This window comes from Accipiter gentilis, chromosome 6 (assembly GCF_929443795.1).
Source record: "Accipiter gentilis chromosome 6, bAccGen1.1, whole genome shotgun sequence".
NCBI classification, from domain to species: domain Eukaryota; kingdom Metazoa; phylum Chordata; class Aves; order Accipitriformes; family Accipitridae; genus Astur; species Astur gentilis.
This window is the reverse complement of record NC_064885.1, coordinates 17275511-17291990: the sequence shown is the minus strand read 5'-3', so window position 1 is coordinate 17291990 and position 16480 is coordinate 17275511. Positions and strand designations below refer to the sequence as shown.

General features: G+C 39.5%; 2 protein-coding genes across 8 annotated transcripts in view; one reads left to right on the top strand and one right to left on the bottom strand.

The window, feature by feature from the left end:
• Window positions 1–16480, top strand: part of LIMS2 (LIM zinc finger domain containing 2) — a 55458-nt gene that overhangs the window by 20757 nt on the left and 18221 nt on the right. For 2 of the 4 annotated variants that reach the window (XM_049801944.1, XM_049801945.1), the window contains exons 5-10: window positions 5331–5480; window positions 6349–6499; window positions 7631–7723; window positions 8606–8654; window positions 8841–8916; window positions 9734–9885. In XM_049801944.1, coding sequence (XP_049657901.1) covers window positions 5331–5480; window positions 6349–6499; window positions 7631–7723; window positions 8606–8654; window positions 8841–8916; window positions 9734–9881 — 667 coding nt within the window. In that variant the 3' untranslated portion in view covers window positions 9882–9885. Of the gene's footprint in view, window positions 1–5330; window positions 5481–6348; window positions 6500–7630; window positions 7724–8605; window positions 8655–8840; window positions 8917–9733; window positions 14611–15929; window positions 16256–16480 lie in introns of those variants that run through there. The other 2 variants (XM_049801943.1, XM_049801942.1) reach the window with 2 other exon arrangements.
• Window positions 14619–16480, bottom strand: part of MYO7B (myosin VIIB) — a 58435-nt gene continuing 56573 nt past the window's right edge. For 3 of the 4 annotated variants that reach the window (XM_049801901.1, XM_049801903.1, XM_049801904.1), the window contains one exon: window positions 14620–15839. In XM_049801901.1, the coding sequence (XP_049657858.1) occupies window positions 15756–15839 (84 nt within the window). In that variant the 3' untranslated portion in view covers window positions 14620–15755. Of the gene's footprint in view, window positions 15840–16480 lie in introns of all 4 variants that reach the window. The other variant, XM_049801902.1, reaches the window with a different exon arrangement.

The following is a 16480-nucleotide window of genomic DNA, read 5'->3' as shown; positions in this document are numbered from 1 at the left end:
GCAGTACCTCCATTGTGCTCACCATTGCGTTTTGTACTGATTGATCATTTCTCCATCATATTCAATACATGTTTAAATACATCCATTTTCATCTACTGAGATTAAAATTTTAAGGTGGTTGCTGACATTGTTAGACAAAATTTTTAGTTTCGGGCAGAAGTTATGCTATCTGTTGATATCTTACATCATTAGACAGTTGATACAAGGCATTATGCAATGCATCCAGCTTCCCAACAGAACTGGTTATTCAGATGTCTAAGAATATTGGTGGCTAATCGAGAAACTGAAATGGGATTAAGAACAGACCAATATATTGGAAAATGTAAACAAAATTCCAAGGTAATTACCATCTTTTGTTTGGCTGCTGTCACTTTCAGGTGGACAGAAAACTACAGTAGCTAAGAGATTAATATGCTGGACCGCTTCTGTTTAGTCACAGTTGAAGACACAAAAGTCAGCAGAAGGGAGACTAAATGAAATTGAGAAACTGAAGTTTCTTCATATAACCACAGAGGGACCTTCTTACTCCATGCACAGCCTAGATACCCTGCATGTTTATGGCACAAAAAAGACTCCAGGTTTGAGTATGGGTACTCACTGCCTACTGCCAGCTGCAGCTTCTAGCTGTAGTCCTAGAGATGGCAACAAATTGTTATCTTGGAATTACTGGAAGTGCATGTGCAAGGAAAACTCTACAGCCCTTTTTTCCAAGGGACGTTTTGTCTATAAAAATACATGTGAAATCTTGCTTTCTTGTACACAAGGAAAGTTCCCTGTTGCAGTTTTCCATGTGAATTTCCTGGGTTTGCAGAGGAGCCTGCAATTTTTGTTTCTAGTGTTTATTTGTCCCTTAAAAGTACAGCCTGCAAGTATTTTTGAACACAAGATTTTGAAGTTTGTATATGATAGTACTGTTGAATGCTTAAATACTTGTCCTCCCTGGATTGAATTAGTTTAAATACGTATTTTTCTGTTGCATACCAAAGGAGAAACATGATGAGACAATGCCTTTTTACTGGGTGTTAATTTACAATGGTACATATCACCTGATGTTCTGGCTATGTAGCCTTTTTTTGTGTCAGGCACTTTGTTTAAATATGCTTTTAATCTGCGAAAAATGTAATTCAGGTCATCTTTTTATACACACCTGTCAGTGATTGGGTGGAATGATAGCTAAGCATTACTTACACATGGTTATGACACCACTGTGAAAGCAGTAAATGCTGGCTTGGACCAGCTGAAAAGGCAGAAGTAAGGGCTGTCTAAAAGAAGAGATAGGGATGTCTCTTGTCTGAATGATAATGATTTAAATCAGTTCAGGAAGCAAAGCAGTAAGCAGACTTATTCCCTGTTTACAAGCTAAATACCAGGGGTTTAGCAGCATGATACATTGAACTGATTCTGTTTGAGCTGATTTCCTAAGGAGGATCTTTGGGATTCAGATTCAGCTTGAGTGTCAGTGCCAGACATGGAGGAGCCAAGACTTCAAAGTTGAGAGTTTTGTCCTCGCTGTTGGCAGCATTGAGTCTGCCATTGATTTCTATCTGGACATGTTTTCACTGCAAAATACTGTGGGGTGGAGTAGAAAGGAGAATGTCAGAGCTATCTAGAAGCCCAGTATGTCAGTGTCAGGAAGGGAGAGGCTTAGAACTAATGATAAAATTTGAAATAGATTCAGTCTTTTCAAATCAGTGCCTTCATAGGAGAGCTGCTGTTACCTAATTTACATTTTAGAGCAAGGTGAAGGGAGGAATTTTTCATTGCCTGGTCAGAAATCAGAAAAGGGAAGTGGGCCTCTTTCTAATTTCGCTTAGGTTTTAAATTAGAAGGGAATATTAATCAAGTTTGGGGTTTTTTTTTTTCACAATTCTGTTTGTTGACCTGAAAATTGTGGTGTAGCACTTGAGTAGGTTAGGAGAAAAGTTGACATGTCGATAGATTTAATTGTTGAGCTTATTTTTAGAATCAATATGTTTTCAACAAAATGCTACAACTTTACAAAAGTAATAGTTCTTTGACAGCGTGTTCTGTAGACAGTGTGGAAAGCCCTCTGCTGTTATTTACAGTTCCACTTCTATTTTGCCTGGGTTTATCCTATCAGTTTAAAATAAATGTGTTTTAATTTTTAGGTTTTTATTTCTTTTTGTTTGTTATGCTTACAAAAAAAGCACTCAAAGTCCTAGGAAGCTTGTTGTACCAGTCTGTATGAATGCTAAGAGCAAACTGGAAACCTTCCCAAATTAACTAGAATGTGTAGTTTCTGCTAAGCTATACGGTGGAAGAGGCTTTGACTCCACAGAAAGAAAACTCCTTTAGGAGTCTGGCTCATTGTCCAATAATTTCCGCTTGGATTGTATTCTTGGTGTTGTGTGAATATTTAGTGATTTACGTATTGCTAAACAGAGCACTGTTTTGGAACGAGCCATTATCCCAGGCCTCCCAGGGCTGAGCTGTAATGGGGATGTCACTGCTCATTTGAAATGCATGCACGCTGACCGTATTTTATGCCCTGTTTCTCTTCTGCTTAGAAACAAGCAAAGTAACAATCCACGAGGCTGTCAGTATAGACACAACCTCATTACTCTTTCAGCAGATGCTATATCTATCATTAATGAAACGACTAATAAGCAGAGGAGATATTTAGCTCATCATAAATTAGTTACCTGGCTAGTTTGGAGCTTTTATTATAGTGCCCACTGCAGATAAATTTGAGCTATATGTTAGGGTTTGTAGTGAATATTAGAAATTCCTGGTTTTGCTCTCAGCTAGAGCAGTTTCTGGTTTGGGATTATGCTTGTTTGTAGGTTTTTATGATTATGGTTGTAGTGTCTTGTGAAATGGAAGTGTCTCCTATCTTTCACTGCAAGTAGTCTTCATTAGAAATAGTCCACTTCTGACTGAAGTTATTCTCCTGAAAATCACTCCCTGCTTTCAGCTGAAATACTTGTTTCTTGTGAGCATCAAAACGGTGTCGGAGACCACTGACATCCCATACAACTGTCAGTTTTCCTGACACAAATGGACATATATTAGGTACAGAAATTTTAAAACTTTTATGTTTTGGAGAAGTGATGTAAAGAAGAGTAAGGAAATTATTCTTTGAAGTTCAAAAAATGCTGCCTGTTCTTAGTTTCAAACATTTCCATTATATTCATCCGCCTCTGCATGTGTGTCTGTCCACCTCACTGACACCAGCTAAAACTAATGCCATTAGGAAAGCTCTTTCATTATTCTGCTAACAGAAGTTTGTCTCTTACCTCTTTACAGTGCAGTCCTATGGGTGGAGTATGGGGTCCTTTTGGGGAAAATCTCAAGGAACTCCTTCTGATGACAGCAAACCAAATAGAAGCAGCAATGGTGAAAACAAGATGATCCAAAAAGAGCACACAGTTGCAGAGTTGCTGAGGGTGGAGAGGGGAGCCCCTCTATATAGTGTCCTTCTAGCTCTGATAGCGCATTATCAGCTCAGTCACACAACAGAGCAGGAGAGAGGACTCCCCAGCACTGAAGAGCAGTCTTCATCCCAGCTGAGCTCTTGGCACTGGGGTTGCTGCTGCTGTTATAGATATGAATATACTGTATGAATATTCCAGTGTTCATGGTGCTTACTGAAGGCTGCTACTGAACTCACAGGCGTGAACACAGACTTCATGGAGTCCCCTGATTATTTTAGGAGGGTGGAGAGAAGCATTGTTTGGGGGAAGTCTGGTATTAATAGACACAACAGGACATTTCAGAATGGGATAATTCCATAATGGTGGGAGTGGGGAGGGTGAGAGGGAGAGGGGCAGCTGCTATGGTAACAGCTTAGACTGTCCAACACTTCCCTTTGCTTGCAATAGAGGAGGGTCTATGGGACAGCAGAGAGGGTTTGTGAGTGGGGAGGGGTTGATAATGGTTTATCAGTGCAAATGGCTGAAGGCATCTTATTCAGCTGAATGAGAGGGGTCTCTTTCAGGACATTTGCTTCAGGGTCCCTATGTCCTGCCTGTATAATTACTCTGCATTTGACAGTGCTGAATAAAATTGATGCCTTTATGCTGAGATGAGCACAGCTGCATGTTTCCTTATAATGAGGTGCTGTCTGCTTTTTCTGGACTCCGTCTGGGCAGACAGTTCCAGCCCTGGAGAGAGACACTTGCTGACAGTAGGACTCAGATTTGAAGAGAATAATAATGATACTTAGCACTTAGACAGACGCCTGCCAGCTGAGGGTCATAAATGTTTGAGGTCTCACAACAACATCTGTGTTGTATTCTTATCCCCATTTTACAGATCTAAGGGTAAGTGATTCATCACAGCAGAATTTTGGAAGGGGCCTTGCAAAGAACCCACTATTTCAGCCATAAATCTACCCTTTCCATTTGAACTTTTCCTTTTGTCTGCTGTCTTTTGAGAATGACCTGTAAATCTCAGCAAGTGTTTCACATAGTGATATAGTGAAAGGAATTAAGCAGGCTTGTCTGTTTTGTGACAAAGAAACCCACAGCAGTCATTCCTCTGTCATTTTTGTTTTATCATAAATTCTTCCTAGCCTGCAGCATTGCAGCTAGAGGGGTGGCTAATAGGCAAATAAACTGAACAGCTTCTCCTCCGAACTCCTAAATAGTGGGATAGAACTGGTGGATTCCATCGGCCTTTACAGAAGTTTTTTATGCCTTTGCCTAGGCTTTTCTACCAGAAATTTGGCTTATCTACCTGTTCAGGACTGTACTTGTGACTCTGTTCCTATCACATATTACATTTACAACATAAAAGTACAAAATTGCATAGTTCTTTATCTTCCTTAACTTGGGACTAGAAGGAATTTTTAGGCAGAAGAGCTAGTATTCAATGGTCTCTTGTTTGTCCTAGCTATTGAAGACTAAGTAATGTAGCCATGGTAAAGGCATTTGAGCAATGTGCTTTGGTTTAATATTTTTTATTCTCTCTCCTCAACTCCCTCCCAGTGCTGTAATGTCTCTGTTATGGATCCTGTAGTTAGTAATAGAGAGAGGGTGTTGCCACCTTTCCTTGCCCACCTCTCAAAAAGGATCTAGAAGAACTGGAAAGGGTACCTAGAAGAATGACAGGGTGGTATCCCTGATGGGATATAAATCAGTGAATGTTGGAGGAATATTCTAAGGAAATACAACTCTGTGACTGCTCTATCCACATATTCTTTTCTGTGCAACTGGTGTGAAAGACAGGATACTGAACTGAATTATGTTTAGTCTGACCTTGGAAGGCACTTACTCTGTTACATAAAGTACATCCTACAGCATGCACTGTACATTGTTTTAGGAGAAAGAATTTCTTAGTATTTTCTTTTCTTTACTTTGTTTAACCAGGCATCTGTGCAGGCCATGCCATAATCGTGAAAAAGCCAAGGGACTGGGAAAATACATCTGTCAGAAGTGCCACTTGATAATTGATGAGCAGCCTCTGATGTTTAGGAATGATTCCTACCACCCAGATCACTTCAACTGCACCCACTGTGGGTATGTCCTCACATTCTAAAATCTGACAAAAAAGGAGAGAGAGAAACAGTATGGTCAGCAGCACAGTCCTTTCCCACGCCTAAACTTTGCTGCCTTCACATTGTTGAACAAACAGAAATTGTGTGAGGAGAAATCAAAAGAAATTTGGAAAGCCTACAGGAACTTCAGTTTTATTTTGCTATTCAATGTTCTTTTATCCTAAACCTGAGTGACGCTATTTTATATTGAAAATGAAAATAGTTCCTTGGTATGAACTTACCTGAAAGGCTATGTGCAGATTACAATAATAGTGTTGTCCAAAGACAGCTGTTGCCAGGCTATTCAAGATAGTTTCAGTTTGCATTCCTGGATAGAAAAAAAGATGACTTGGTGAGCTGTGTCAGTCTTCTGGCACAGTCCATTACTGTGCTGATACCTGTCTGACCTGAATTACTTACCATGAAGGCAGTATAACTGGAGCACAGTACTGCCCTAGAATGGGTAACGGTGCTGAAGAATAAAGTAAATGGCTCAGGGCTGAGCACAACTAGGATAGTCCTTGTACCTGAGCTCTCTCATTCAAAGATAGCTTGAGTCTTTGGACGACGCTGCATTGTTCCATGGAAGTGCACCTCATATTTCTGCCAGAGTATCTAGCTGAAGACGTGGTATTCCATGTATGTTCTTGTCTGGCAAACTGAGAAAGTAATTTTAGAAATACGAGTTGATAATAACTGTTTTTCACTAGCTTAATTTAATGACTCTGCATTTGTAGCATGAATGTTGCCAAAGTATGTTACCTGTCAAGTTTAGTCTTCCAAAACTTCATCTTGGGCATTAAAGAGCTTCACTTGGTGTTCTTACTTCAGGGACATATTTGTGTTTTCAGGAAGGAGCTGACTGCTGAAGCCCGGGAACTGAAGGGAGAGCTGTATTGCCTGCCCTGCCATGACAAGATGGGAATCCCCATCTGTGGAGCCTGCCGCAGGCCCATTGAGGGACGAGTGGTCAATGCTCTGGGAAAGCAATGGCATGTTGAGGTGGGGCCTCTCTGAATCTGAAACTTCCTTCGGGAGCCATTTTGGAAGAGGGCTAGTGCTAGTTGGAAGCTGTAGACATTTACGTGATCTGTAATATATGAATTCAGACAAAAAAAACAATTTTATATGTTTCAGGTTGTCTTCACCTTATGTGAGTTAATGAGTACAGCAGGATCATCGGGGTTGCCTAAGCAAGCTATGCTTTCACAACAGTAATAACCTTAATTTTAAAATGCCTGAGTTGCATTGTAAAGATTCTTGCAGAATATGGTTCACTGAACAGCATTTACTTACTAATAAATTTACGTATTTACTATGATGTACTTAGATATATCCTCTCCAACCCCAGTTAACAGGTTCATAACAGTGTTAGAATTTCTAATGTAGGCAGAGCCAGTGCAATTCTTGCTATTTAAGCCTTTTCAGCTCATTGTTTCTATAACTTTCAGCTGAGGTGTCACAGCTTGCTCTGAAGTTTTCTAGTGATTTATGGTTTTAGCAATTTAAGCCTCCTAGGGCTTGAACTGAGAGAGATGATGCTGCTCATTTGAAGTGCATTCATGCCAACCATGTTTTAGGTTTCTGTTTCTCTTCTCTGAAACAAACAAGACAGTAGTCCAAAAGTCTATCAGTATAAGACACAAGATGATTGCCCTTTCATTAGGTCTTCTCCCTATCTTTAATACAATTCTTAATTACTACAATAGACTAAATATTTCCTCTTTTCTTTTACTTCCATAAAGATTTTCCTGTCTGAGTTTCATTAAAGCATTAAGGGGTAACAATTTTAAACTGAAAGAGGGTAGATTTAGATGAGGTATTAGGAACAAATTCTCTACTGTGAGGATGGTGAGGCACTGGAATAGGTTGCCAAAAGATGTGGTGGATGCCCCCTCCCTGGAAGTGTTCAAGGCCAGGCTGGATGGGGCTTTGAGCAACCTTGTCTAGTGGAAGGTGTCCCTGCCCATGGCAGAGGTGTTGGAACTAGATGATCTTTAAGGTCTCTTCCAACCCAAACCATTCTATGATTAAGTGTCTCGTATTGAGCCATGATTTGTAGCCATGCAAGTTTTTCCCTGGTGATGGAAAAGTCTCTTTGCCTGTCACTGAATGTCTTTTCTTCTTTTACAGCATTTTGTTTGTGCCAAATGTGAGAAGCCATTCTTGGGGCACCGACACTATGAGAAAAAAGGGCTTGCTTATTGTGAAACTCACTATAACCAGGTAAATTCTTCCATCTGTACTGTAGGTACTTGCTCGGACTGGCAAATGTTTTTTTTGCATTTTACATACAGAAAGCTATGCAGATTTTGCATAATCTGAATTTGTAGAGGCAATGCAATATTAAGAAATTAGTGAGACTTAACAGAAAAAATAGTTTTTCTTGGTAAATGTAAAAAAGTGATGCTGAGAACAGAATAGAAATGTCTTGGGGATACTGATTTTTCTTTGTGCCATTGACAGAAAAAAACCACTGACTGTGGGTTGTGATTAAAATCCCTGTAATTCTACTTCAAAACTATTTGTGTGGACTTCTTCGAAAATTACTTGCTTCCATGGGCCCAAGATAAATGTTACACTGTCTAAAACATAAGAAAAGTATGTTTCAAAAGCTAATCAAACCCTGTTTTTTCTGTATGACTCTACTGAACAGCTATGAGTGTGGTATTTTCTTCTATCAGGTAAATTAGTCTCTTTCATAAGAGATAAGTGTTACCATTTTGAAAGTAGCTCTAGGTTTCATTTTTACATTTATGGTTAAGTATCAAGAGATATTTGTCTACAATAAGCATCATACTCTACCGATCTTCTTTTCTCCAAATTGCCACGTGTACAGGACTTTAAGATCACATAACAGTGGTGGAGTGTGAGGCGTCAACAAAAAAGGTTTTGTAGTATTTACTCTATGAGATCTGAAGGAACATAGACTATTTGGCAACTGTATGAGAAGTTATTCAGAAGATTTAAATTGGTATATTTGGGGGCTACTGCAATGTCTGGGAATTCTTTGATTGTTAGGATTTAATGTTCACACCAGCTGTGTAATTTGGGGAGCATGAGTAGTCAATAACATGAGTTCCTGTTCTTATTTCTTTTGCTGTGCAGCTCTTTGGAGACGTCTGCTACAACTGCAGCCACGTGATAGAGGGAGATGGTAAGATTTGTTCTCTCCTTGTTTTGGGTTGCTGTCCTTGTTCCATTTGTTAGTGCAGCTGTTGCAGTCCCACAGTTGCAAGGCACCAGTGTTTCTTTTCACATCTGGCCTAATTTGAATTTGGATACAAATCTGAATTCAAATAATCCAGTGGTTTCCTCTTATTTTGTGCTTTTGCTTTTGCAGTGGTATCGGCTCTTAACAAGGCCTGGTGTGTGAATTGCTTCTCCTGCTCCACCTGCAACATCAAGCTGACTCTGAAGTAAGTCAGTGTTTATATTTGGACCATATGAGACATTTGCCCCAAGGCAGAGTATCAGCTTGGGGGAGCCATGAGCCAGTGCCTCTCTGAGGGGCAATATACCTTTTCTCTGTGGGAGCAGGTGCTTCTAATTCCACTGATTTCAGAACTAAAAGGGAGCTGGGACTCAGCATCCTCTCTAATTTATTTTGCTTCATTAACCTATTCTGTAAGAAGGTTGGCTAAGGGGAGAACTCATTCAGCAGTACAAAGGGAAGGCTCTAAACTTCGAGTAACTGCCTGTCCTGAAACACCTGCAGCCTCCATGTCTCCTTAGTCTGGATGCTTCCCTCAATGACAGTATTTGCAATTGCATAGATTATTTTGAAAGAAAATCCTATGCTAGTTATCTCAAATATGTACAAGAGGGTACAGAAAACAAAGCAATCCTACATTTTTCCTTTCTCGGGTTCAAAACCTTATCCTACCATGCTGGGTTGGCCCCACTGGCCTTGTGTATGAAGGAGCTTTAATTCATCACAAAGAGGACCTTTGAAGTGACACTTCCATTCTATGATAACAACATTATTATTCTAGACTGTTACATACAAATATATAGCAAAATATTGCTCCTTATTTAACTAGCAATACTGAAGACCCTAGTTCCCTGGTAAGAACCCAGTCTCTGTACTTACATGACCAGATGAGGAAGTGAGTTGTTTTACACATGCAGTAGAACACAAACAACAGCATTTACATAGATACACGGAGACTTGATTTAGTGAAGCATATATCTTGCAAATACCATTTTAACAGCCCACTGTTCTTTGTGTTAAAGGAATAAGTTTGTGGAGTTTGACATGAAGCCAGTATGCAAGAAGTGCTATGAGAAATTCCCTCTGGAGCTGAAGAAACGCCTGAAGAAGTTGTCAGAGCTGGCATCCAAGAAGGCACATCCCAAAGCTCTGGATTTAAACTCTGCTTAAACAGGTCTGTCAGTATACTGACTGCACTCTTAACAGGCACAAGCTGCTGGTCACAGCAGCTGTTGATTACAGAGGCAATTACTAAGAACAAGTGAAACCAAAGATAAGTAGTACCTTCCTGCGCTTCTGGTAATGTAGCTTGCATCTTGACTATCTCTTTTCTCAAGCAACTGTCTATTAACACTGGCAGAAAGAGAAATATGATTTCTGCTTGAGCAGTTTACAGTCTGGTTATTAATTTGCTAATAACAACTTATTCTGCCTTTGTGGAATTGTACACAGTCTTTCCTTCCTCAATTGAACTATAGTTCTCTCTCCATTCCTCTATAGTCTGAGGAATTTGGAAACAGTGGTTGAGTGTAGGGGTGGAAGAAATGAGTGATTCGATCTTTTTCAGTTAAAGTATAAAAATTTCTCTTCTTACCCTAGGTGAAGACATTTTTAATTTTTCTAATATGTAGGCAGATACTCTGAAAGCTGTCACTCTTTGCTACGTGCAAAATGTTCTGGTCTTTCTCCAGATTCCTACTGAGCGTATATGGATGCTGTAAGGTCCTTCTGGTTTGCAGGTTTACTGGGAAAGCCCAGGAACCAATATGTATGGCATCTGCACTGCCCGCTTGTCTGGCTTAGGTCCAACGTTAAGACAGCTGAAGAAGTTTGCTTTCCTGCTTCCCTGTTCAATACTAAGGAGATTTCAACTGTCAAGGCCATGTCACCCTCTTCAGAATACTTGGGCTCTCCTTAAGGAGGAGGTGGCTATGGGAAATGAAAGATTTTGTTAGAAACTGACACTATAATTTTCTCAGTTTGTTCTCTACTACTACATAGGTACTAGAGCTTCTAGTGGTCAACACAAAGCATGACCTATTCACTGGCATAGCTGACGTTTCTTGAGGCAATGTGGCTGGAGTCTTGGTGATTCTTTTGCATGATGAAATCAAATTGATAATATGGTACCAATTTAAGTCCTTCAGTTTCCCCATCCTCACTTTATTTGAAAGATGAGTATATGCTTGTTGGTCACACTCCAGATAGCCCAATTACAAGAAGGGGTTTCTAATATTTACAGTTTGTAGCAAATGTGGTCTTATGCAGAAAAAAAGCCAGGAACTATTTCACCCAAATAAGAGTTTTCCATCACCTCTCTTCTTAAGACTTGAGTGTACTTAAAGAGAAGACCTCAGACATGAATCTCTACATCTTAAGCATACAGTTCTGCTCTGTAGTTTTGCCTATTACTGGTGAAGTTTCACTGGTCCTACTGTCTCTGCTAGTGCAACCCAAGGAATTTACTGGTTTTGAACATTCTTCATATTTCTTTAGGGGTGAGCCATCAGCACTGCTGTTCCTGAGTCCACCTGTGTGTTGTATAATCATGGTGAGCTTCTGAGACCTCTGGAGGTGTCCCCCATAGTTTCTTGTGCTGAACTAAGCTGAGCAGCCTGAAAATCCCTTTCCACGAATAGTTGGATACCGTGCCTGTTCTTTTGCGAGGTAGACAGGATGAAAGGCACTGCAGGACTGCTGTTCCTTGCATGATTTAAATCTTCCAAAAAGTGGCTAGTTTAGTAGGTCAAATGAACACAGCAGTTGGGCCTAGACACCACCCTGCAGCCCCAGGTGAATTAGCTAGCAAGAAGTTAAAGCTTTCTCACTTCTCGTATATGTGAGCAGCAACTGGATTGGGGCAATAACCTGCCTTAAAATTGTCCTCACTACCATCACTCACACTCTGCTCAGAATAGATCTAAGCAAGATAATAGCTGAATCATTGGTATCAATGATTGCTGTAGCTAGTACCCATGAAACTGCACCAGTGATATTACAGAAGTGGTGGGAAATCCTGGTTAAGTGAGTGCAGATAAGAATCCCACATGCGAGACCATCTCTTAGATACTTACTGGCTTTGCTAATTCAGTTTTCTTCAAGCTGCTTTGCTTTTTGTTGCTGTAAGTTACCCTAAACTTTTAACTGGGATATACTGCATGCACTGTAGCATTGATGAGGGGATAGGCCTAATTTTAACAGTAGAACTCTTCCATCTTCTGACCAATATGCACTGTAGATTACAGTAATAGTAGCTGCTTTTGTCACTGCTTTAGGAGGACACGTGGCTAGGCACTGTTCTCTCACCAGCCTTTAAAGGGTCTTTCAGTTGAGGGCACAAAGAGCAGCATGTCTTTTGGTGCAGCAGTATGTGGCCACTGCAAAGACCGGTCTTGTAAGCCTATTCTGTGGAATTTTTTTCACAGCATAAAACACAAGAAGTACTCATCTAGGTGCAGTTCAGTATGTTATGCAGATTCTTCTCAGCATAAAGCATTCAGGTCTGTTCCTATAATCTTAGTCACAGGCCAGATCTAATACTAAATCTGAGTAGCTGTGTATCTGCAGCCTCCTGAGAAGATGGTGGAGGAACACACAGCTGCATAGCTACTAGTAAATATGGAAAGACTGTAACTAGCAGGCAGTAGGTAATATTCTTTCAGTGGCCACTCTCAAGTTCAGCAATGGAAAATGCGTGTATGTAGAGGTGAATGGAATTACTTTTGTACTGCAAGTAGAGATTTAGTGTGTGCTCTTACTTTGTCTTATGTTACAAATTTAGTAGACCTAGTAAACTTCAGTGTTCAAAGGACAATTGATATCATTCTCTCTGATAAGCTGTTCAGTTCTCTAGGATTTGGATTATGTCCTTATCTTCAGAACATTTCCCAAAACTGGGAGGGGGAGGGGGATCATCATACTCTCTGAACTCTATATTAGCAGAGGGTGATGTTTTCTTAGTATCTCTTAAATTACTATTTTTCACAATTATTTTTCTTATACTCCTGCTGCCCATAGCCTGCAATGTGCAGAGTTACAGCAGTATTATATGAATAATACTGATATACCTTCTGTGGAACAGTGGAATTGAAGGAGTAGGAGAAAGAACTATAAATAGTTTAAATAAATGCATCTTCCTCTACTTCTTTGAGTCCACTTTTTAAAAACTAAGTAGAATATAATGCAGACTTATGAATTCTCCTTAGTGTGTTGATAGGCTCACAGGTTGGGTTTTGGTTTTTTTCTTAAATAAAGTCAAGGTCTCAGTCAGAAATAAGCTGCATGCTTTTTTCCATTGCTGTAAATAGACATGCTGGCCAAATTAATCCTAAGTATTACACCACTGGAGAGTATAGATTTATATCAAGGTTGAACTTGGCTCAGAAGTCTACGCTTACTAAAAGCTGTTGTGTCATTATATACATTTATAGTTTACATTTATATTTATATGTACTGATTTAAAATCACTAATATTCACTGAGTACACTTGAAAATGGTTTTGCTTTTAGAAACCACAGTATGTGAAGCTTGTTTGTATTCAAAGGGTATGTTAATCACTTGCAATCTTTATAGCAACCTAATCTCCTCTCTAGGGTTTGCATCCTGGTCTTTATTTTTACAGCAGTCTGTGCAATGTAGGCAAATATTGTTCAACCTTCTGTACGAGAGTTTCTAGATGATGCATGTTTTGTATTAGATGATGTGACTGACACTTTTTTAAAAAGTGGTTGGATGGTGAAGCAATAGATTGAAGGCAAACATGTAATAAACATGGTTGTACTAGTCTGTAAAGCACTATTAAGTGCTGAGGATGGTATAGACTGAGTAAAAGAATTAGCAGCTACTTGCCTTGGTTCAGGCCTTGATGAGCAGTGTGGATTCTGCACCATGTGGAGCTCTCATTTTATCACAGATTGCTTGTGCTAACCAAAACATGTGATCATGGATTGAAATGTTGTAATACTGTACTTTTTAATGTTTCTGTAATAAAGTTAACTGTAATACGTTTTAAATCTTCGCAGAAAAAACAAATGTAAAAAGGTTGTATGTTGTACAGTAAAAAAAACCAAAACCAAACATTTGCAGTGCTGAGCCAGAGAGCATTATGCACTCTGAGGAACTCTGGGGATTGCCCAAATCTGCTGCAGTGTAATGACGAATTCACACTTTGGACCTGTACTACTTCCATGGTGCTATGTTGGTTGATAAGGATGTGCAGAAAGGGGTATCATCCTTTTAGAGGCTGTGCTGTACAAATTGTGAAATTGTGTTGCGAATATGACAAGTAGATGGGATGTTGTGATCATTTACACACTGCAGTGGATGTTTGGTAGGTTTAGGTTACATGGATCTAGAGTGAATATTCAATTTTCCTGTTAAAAAAGACAGTGTGGTTGATTTTCTGCAGTGTTTATTTAAAAACCAGAAACAATACAGTTTGACTGCAAAATTTCTTTTTGTACAGGTGAAGTATTGAATGCTTCTCGCTTATAGCCAGTTAGATCAGACATAAGATGACAAAACAACTCAAAGTCATGTCTCAAATGTTTCCATTGCCAGCAATGGACATTGCAGCAGGAATATCTAATTGCATGCAAAAGGATCAACTATTCTGACAAGTGTGGCACTCATTTAGATGCACAAAGAGAGTGGGGGTCTTCCCTGCCACCCATGTACAAAATTCCCATTAGTGTTTGAATTTCACAAACACACATCTGAGGGAACAAGAGAACCATTGTGCATACATTGGCAAATTTGAGAGATCTAGCAGAGCTGCTTTTCCAGCACTGCCAGATTGTGTCTCAAGGAACTTGGTGTGAATGCTTTAAGACATGTCCGTGTTTCACTGTGAGCAAGGGAGGGGTCGTCATTGAGGAAGGACTACTTGCTCTCTGATGGGGTAAGCACCTAAGCTTACTACCACCCCAGTGCATATATTCTTTACGCACTCTGAGCACACCCTGCTTCCCATAGGACCAAAGTTGTGTGTTTACAAAGGTCTGAGGGATGAACAAGTGCTGAATCAAATTTTACCACTCAAAGTGCCTGCTAAACAGGAAATGGAAATGATCAGGAGAAATTAAAGCTATTCTTTTTGTCTCATGAACAAATGTCTGCATAACTCCAAGCAGAGAACATTTTTATAGAGCAGAAAAGTCTCTTTTCAACACACGTCTGTTACACTGAGCTCTTCAATTCTGATTTGCACTGAATAGCACATCTATAACTTGAAATAGGAGCAACTGAGTAAAAGTAATGGACCCAAAATCCGGACTCATTTCAGAGTTTGTTTATGCTTATTAGAAACTGCATAGTAGAAAGCAGTGGTTAGTTTCCAAGTGCATTATAAAATGTGGAAGAAAGAACACTATTTAATTTAACCAAGGCAATGGTAAACCAGTGGACAGCCTGCTAATTTAGCAGCACACAGGAATGACAATTATATTCTGACAGTAACTGGCTGTCATAGTCTACTGTAACTTGCAGCACATAACCTAGTGATAAAAGGATGAAACCCAGCATCTCACCTTTCAAGGTGTCCAGTTATCCTACTACTAAAGGGCATTTCTCCACTCCTAGAATTTCCAATAGGAGGAAAAAAATAACATTACCTTTGTTTGCAAAGACTCAATGAGTTTATGCATTTGGTAAGAGCATATACAAGGGGACATTTCCTTTCCAAAAGGAAGACGGCTCTTAATGTGTCTTCTCTTTAAGAACAGAGAAGAGTTAGAGTATCAGAAGAGACTCTCATATTAGGTTCCTCTGTCCCCATATTACATTAAAATCCAGCTAGACTTTCTCTAAATCCAAAATCTGAATGGAATTCTTATACTACATCTAAGACAGAGAAGTGTTACAGATATTTGAAAGCACACGCTCACTTGAACTTCTCTTGTGGTAATATTTCAGCAACACAGTTCATTCAGTGTGTGATCAGAAGACTGATCATCAAGATTAGTATTTTTTAAAAGGCATTTCTTCTGGGAGATGAAATTACAGGTAGTTTGGCACAGGTAGAGGTCATGGGTTCTATTTCTGCTCTCAGGCTGGGAGGTTCTTCTGCTTGTTTACAGCATTCATTAGCAGGCGTACATAGGATGTTAACAGGTCATCCATTTTGTAACCCTGTCAAAAAAGAAAAAAGCCTTAAGTCTCTCAAAGAACTCCAGAAGCAAAAATAACTATATTTTCCTCCCTGTTTTATCTTCTTCTTAGGTCCTTGCCTGCATGGACATCTCCTCTTCCAACAGCTGTCACTGTTTTGATAATTATTCATCTATTCCTCCGTTTGGTCTCCCCTTCATAGATTTACAAAACTTCACAGAGCATAGCTCTACTATGTCCTTGTCATTCATTCTATAGATTGACATCTTGTACGTAGGAATCCAAGGTTTTCTGTGAGCAAAATTAGCCCTTAAATGTTTTTATGTTATCTTTACAAATTTACCTTTAAATATCAACACAGTGATGCTTGTCTGAGTCTGTGGACAATCTGAAACCAATTCTTAAAAAGGTGGTACCGCTCGTTGAAAAGTGTAAAATCTTACAAGGATGGAGTTACTGCATAGATGGATCAAATCATGCAAGACAAAAAGCCTCTAGTGTAGTTTTGTGGGTAAGTGCAGTCTTTTCTTAATGTCTCAGATAGATAGAATATTGATGTCTGGGAAGAATTTGGGAAATTACTGTTTTTCCTTGTGTCCACCTTACGTCATTGCATCAGATGGCATTATATAGCACTGAACCAGTTCTGAACTGTGATTTTC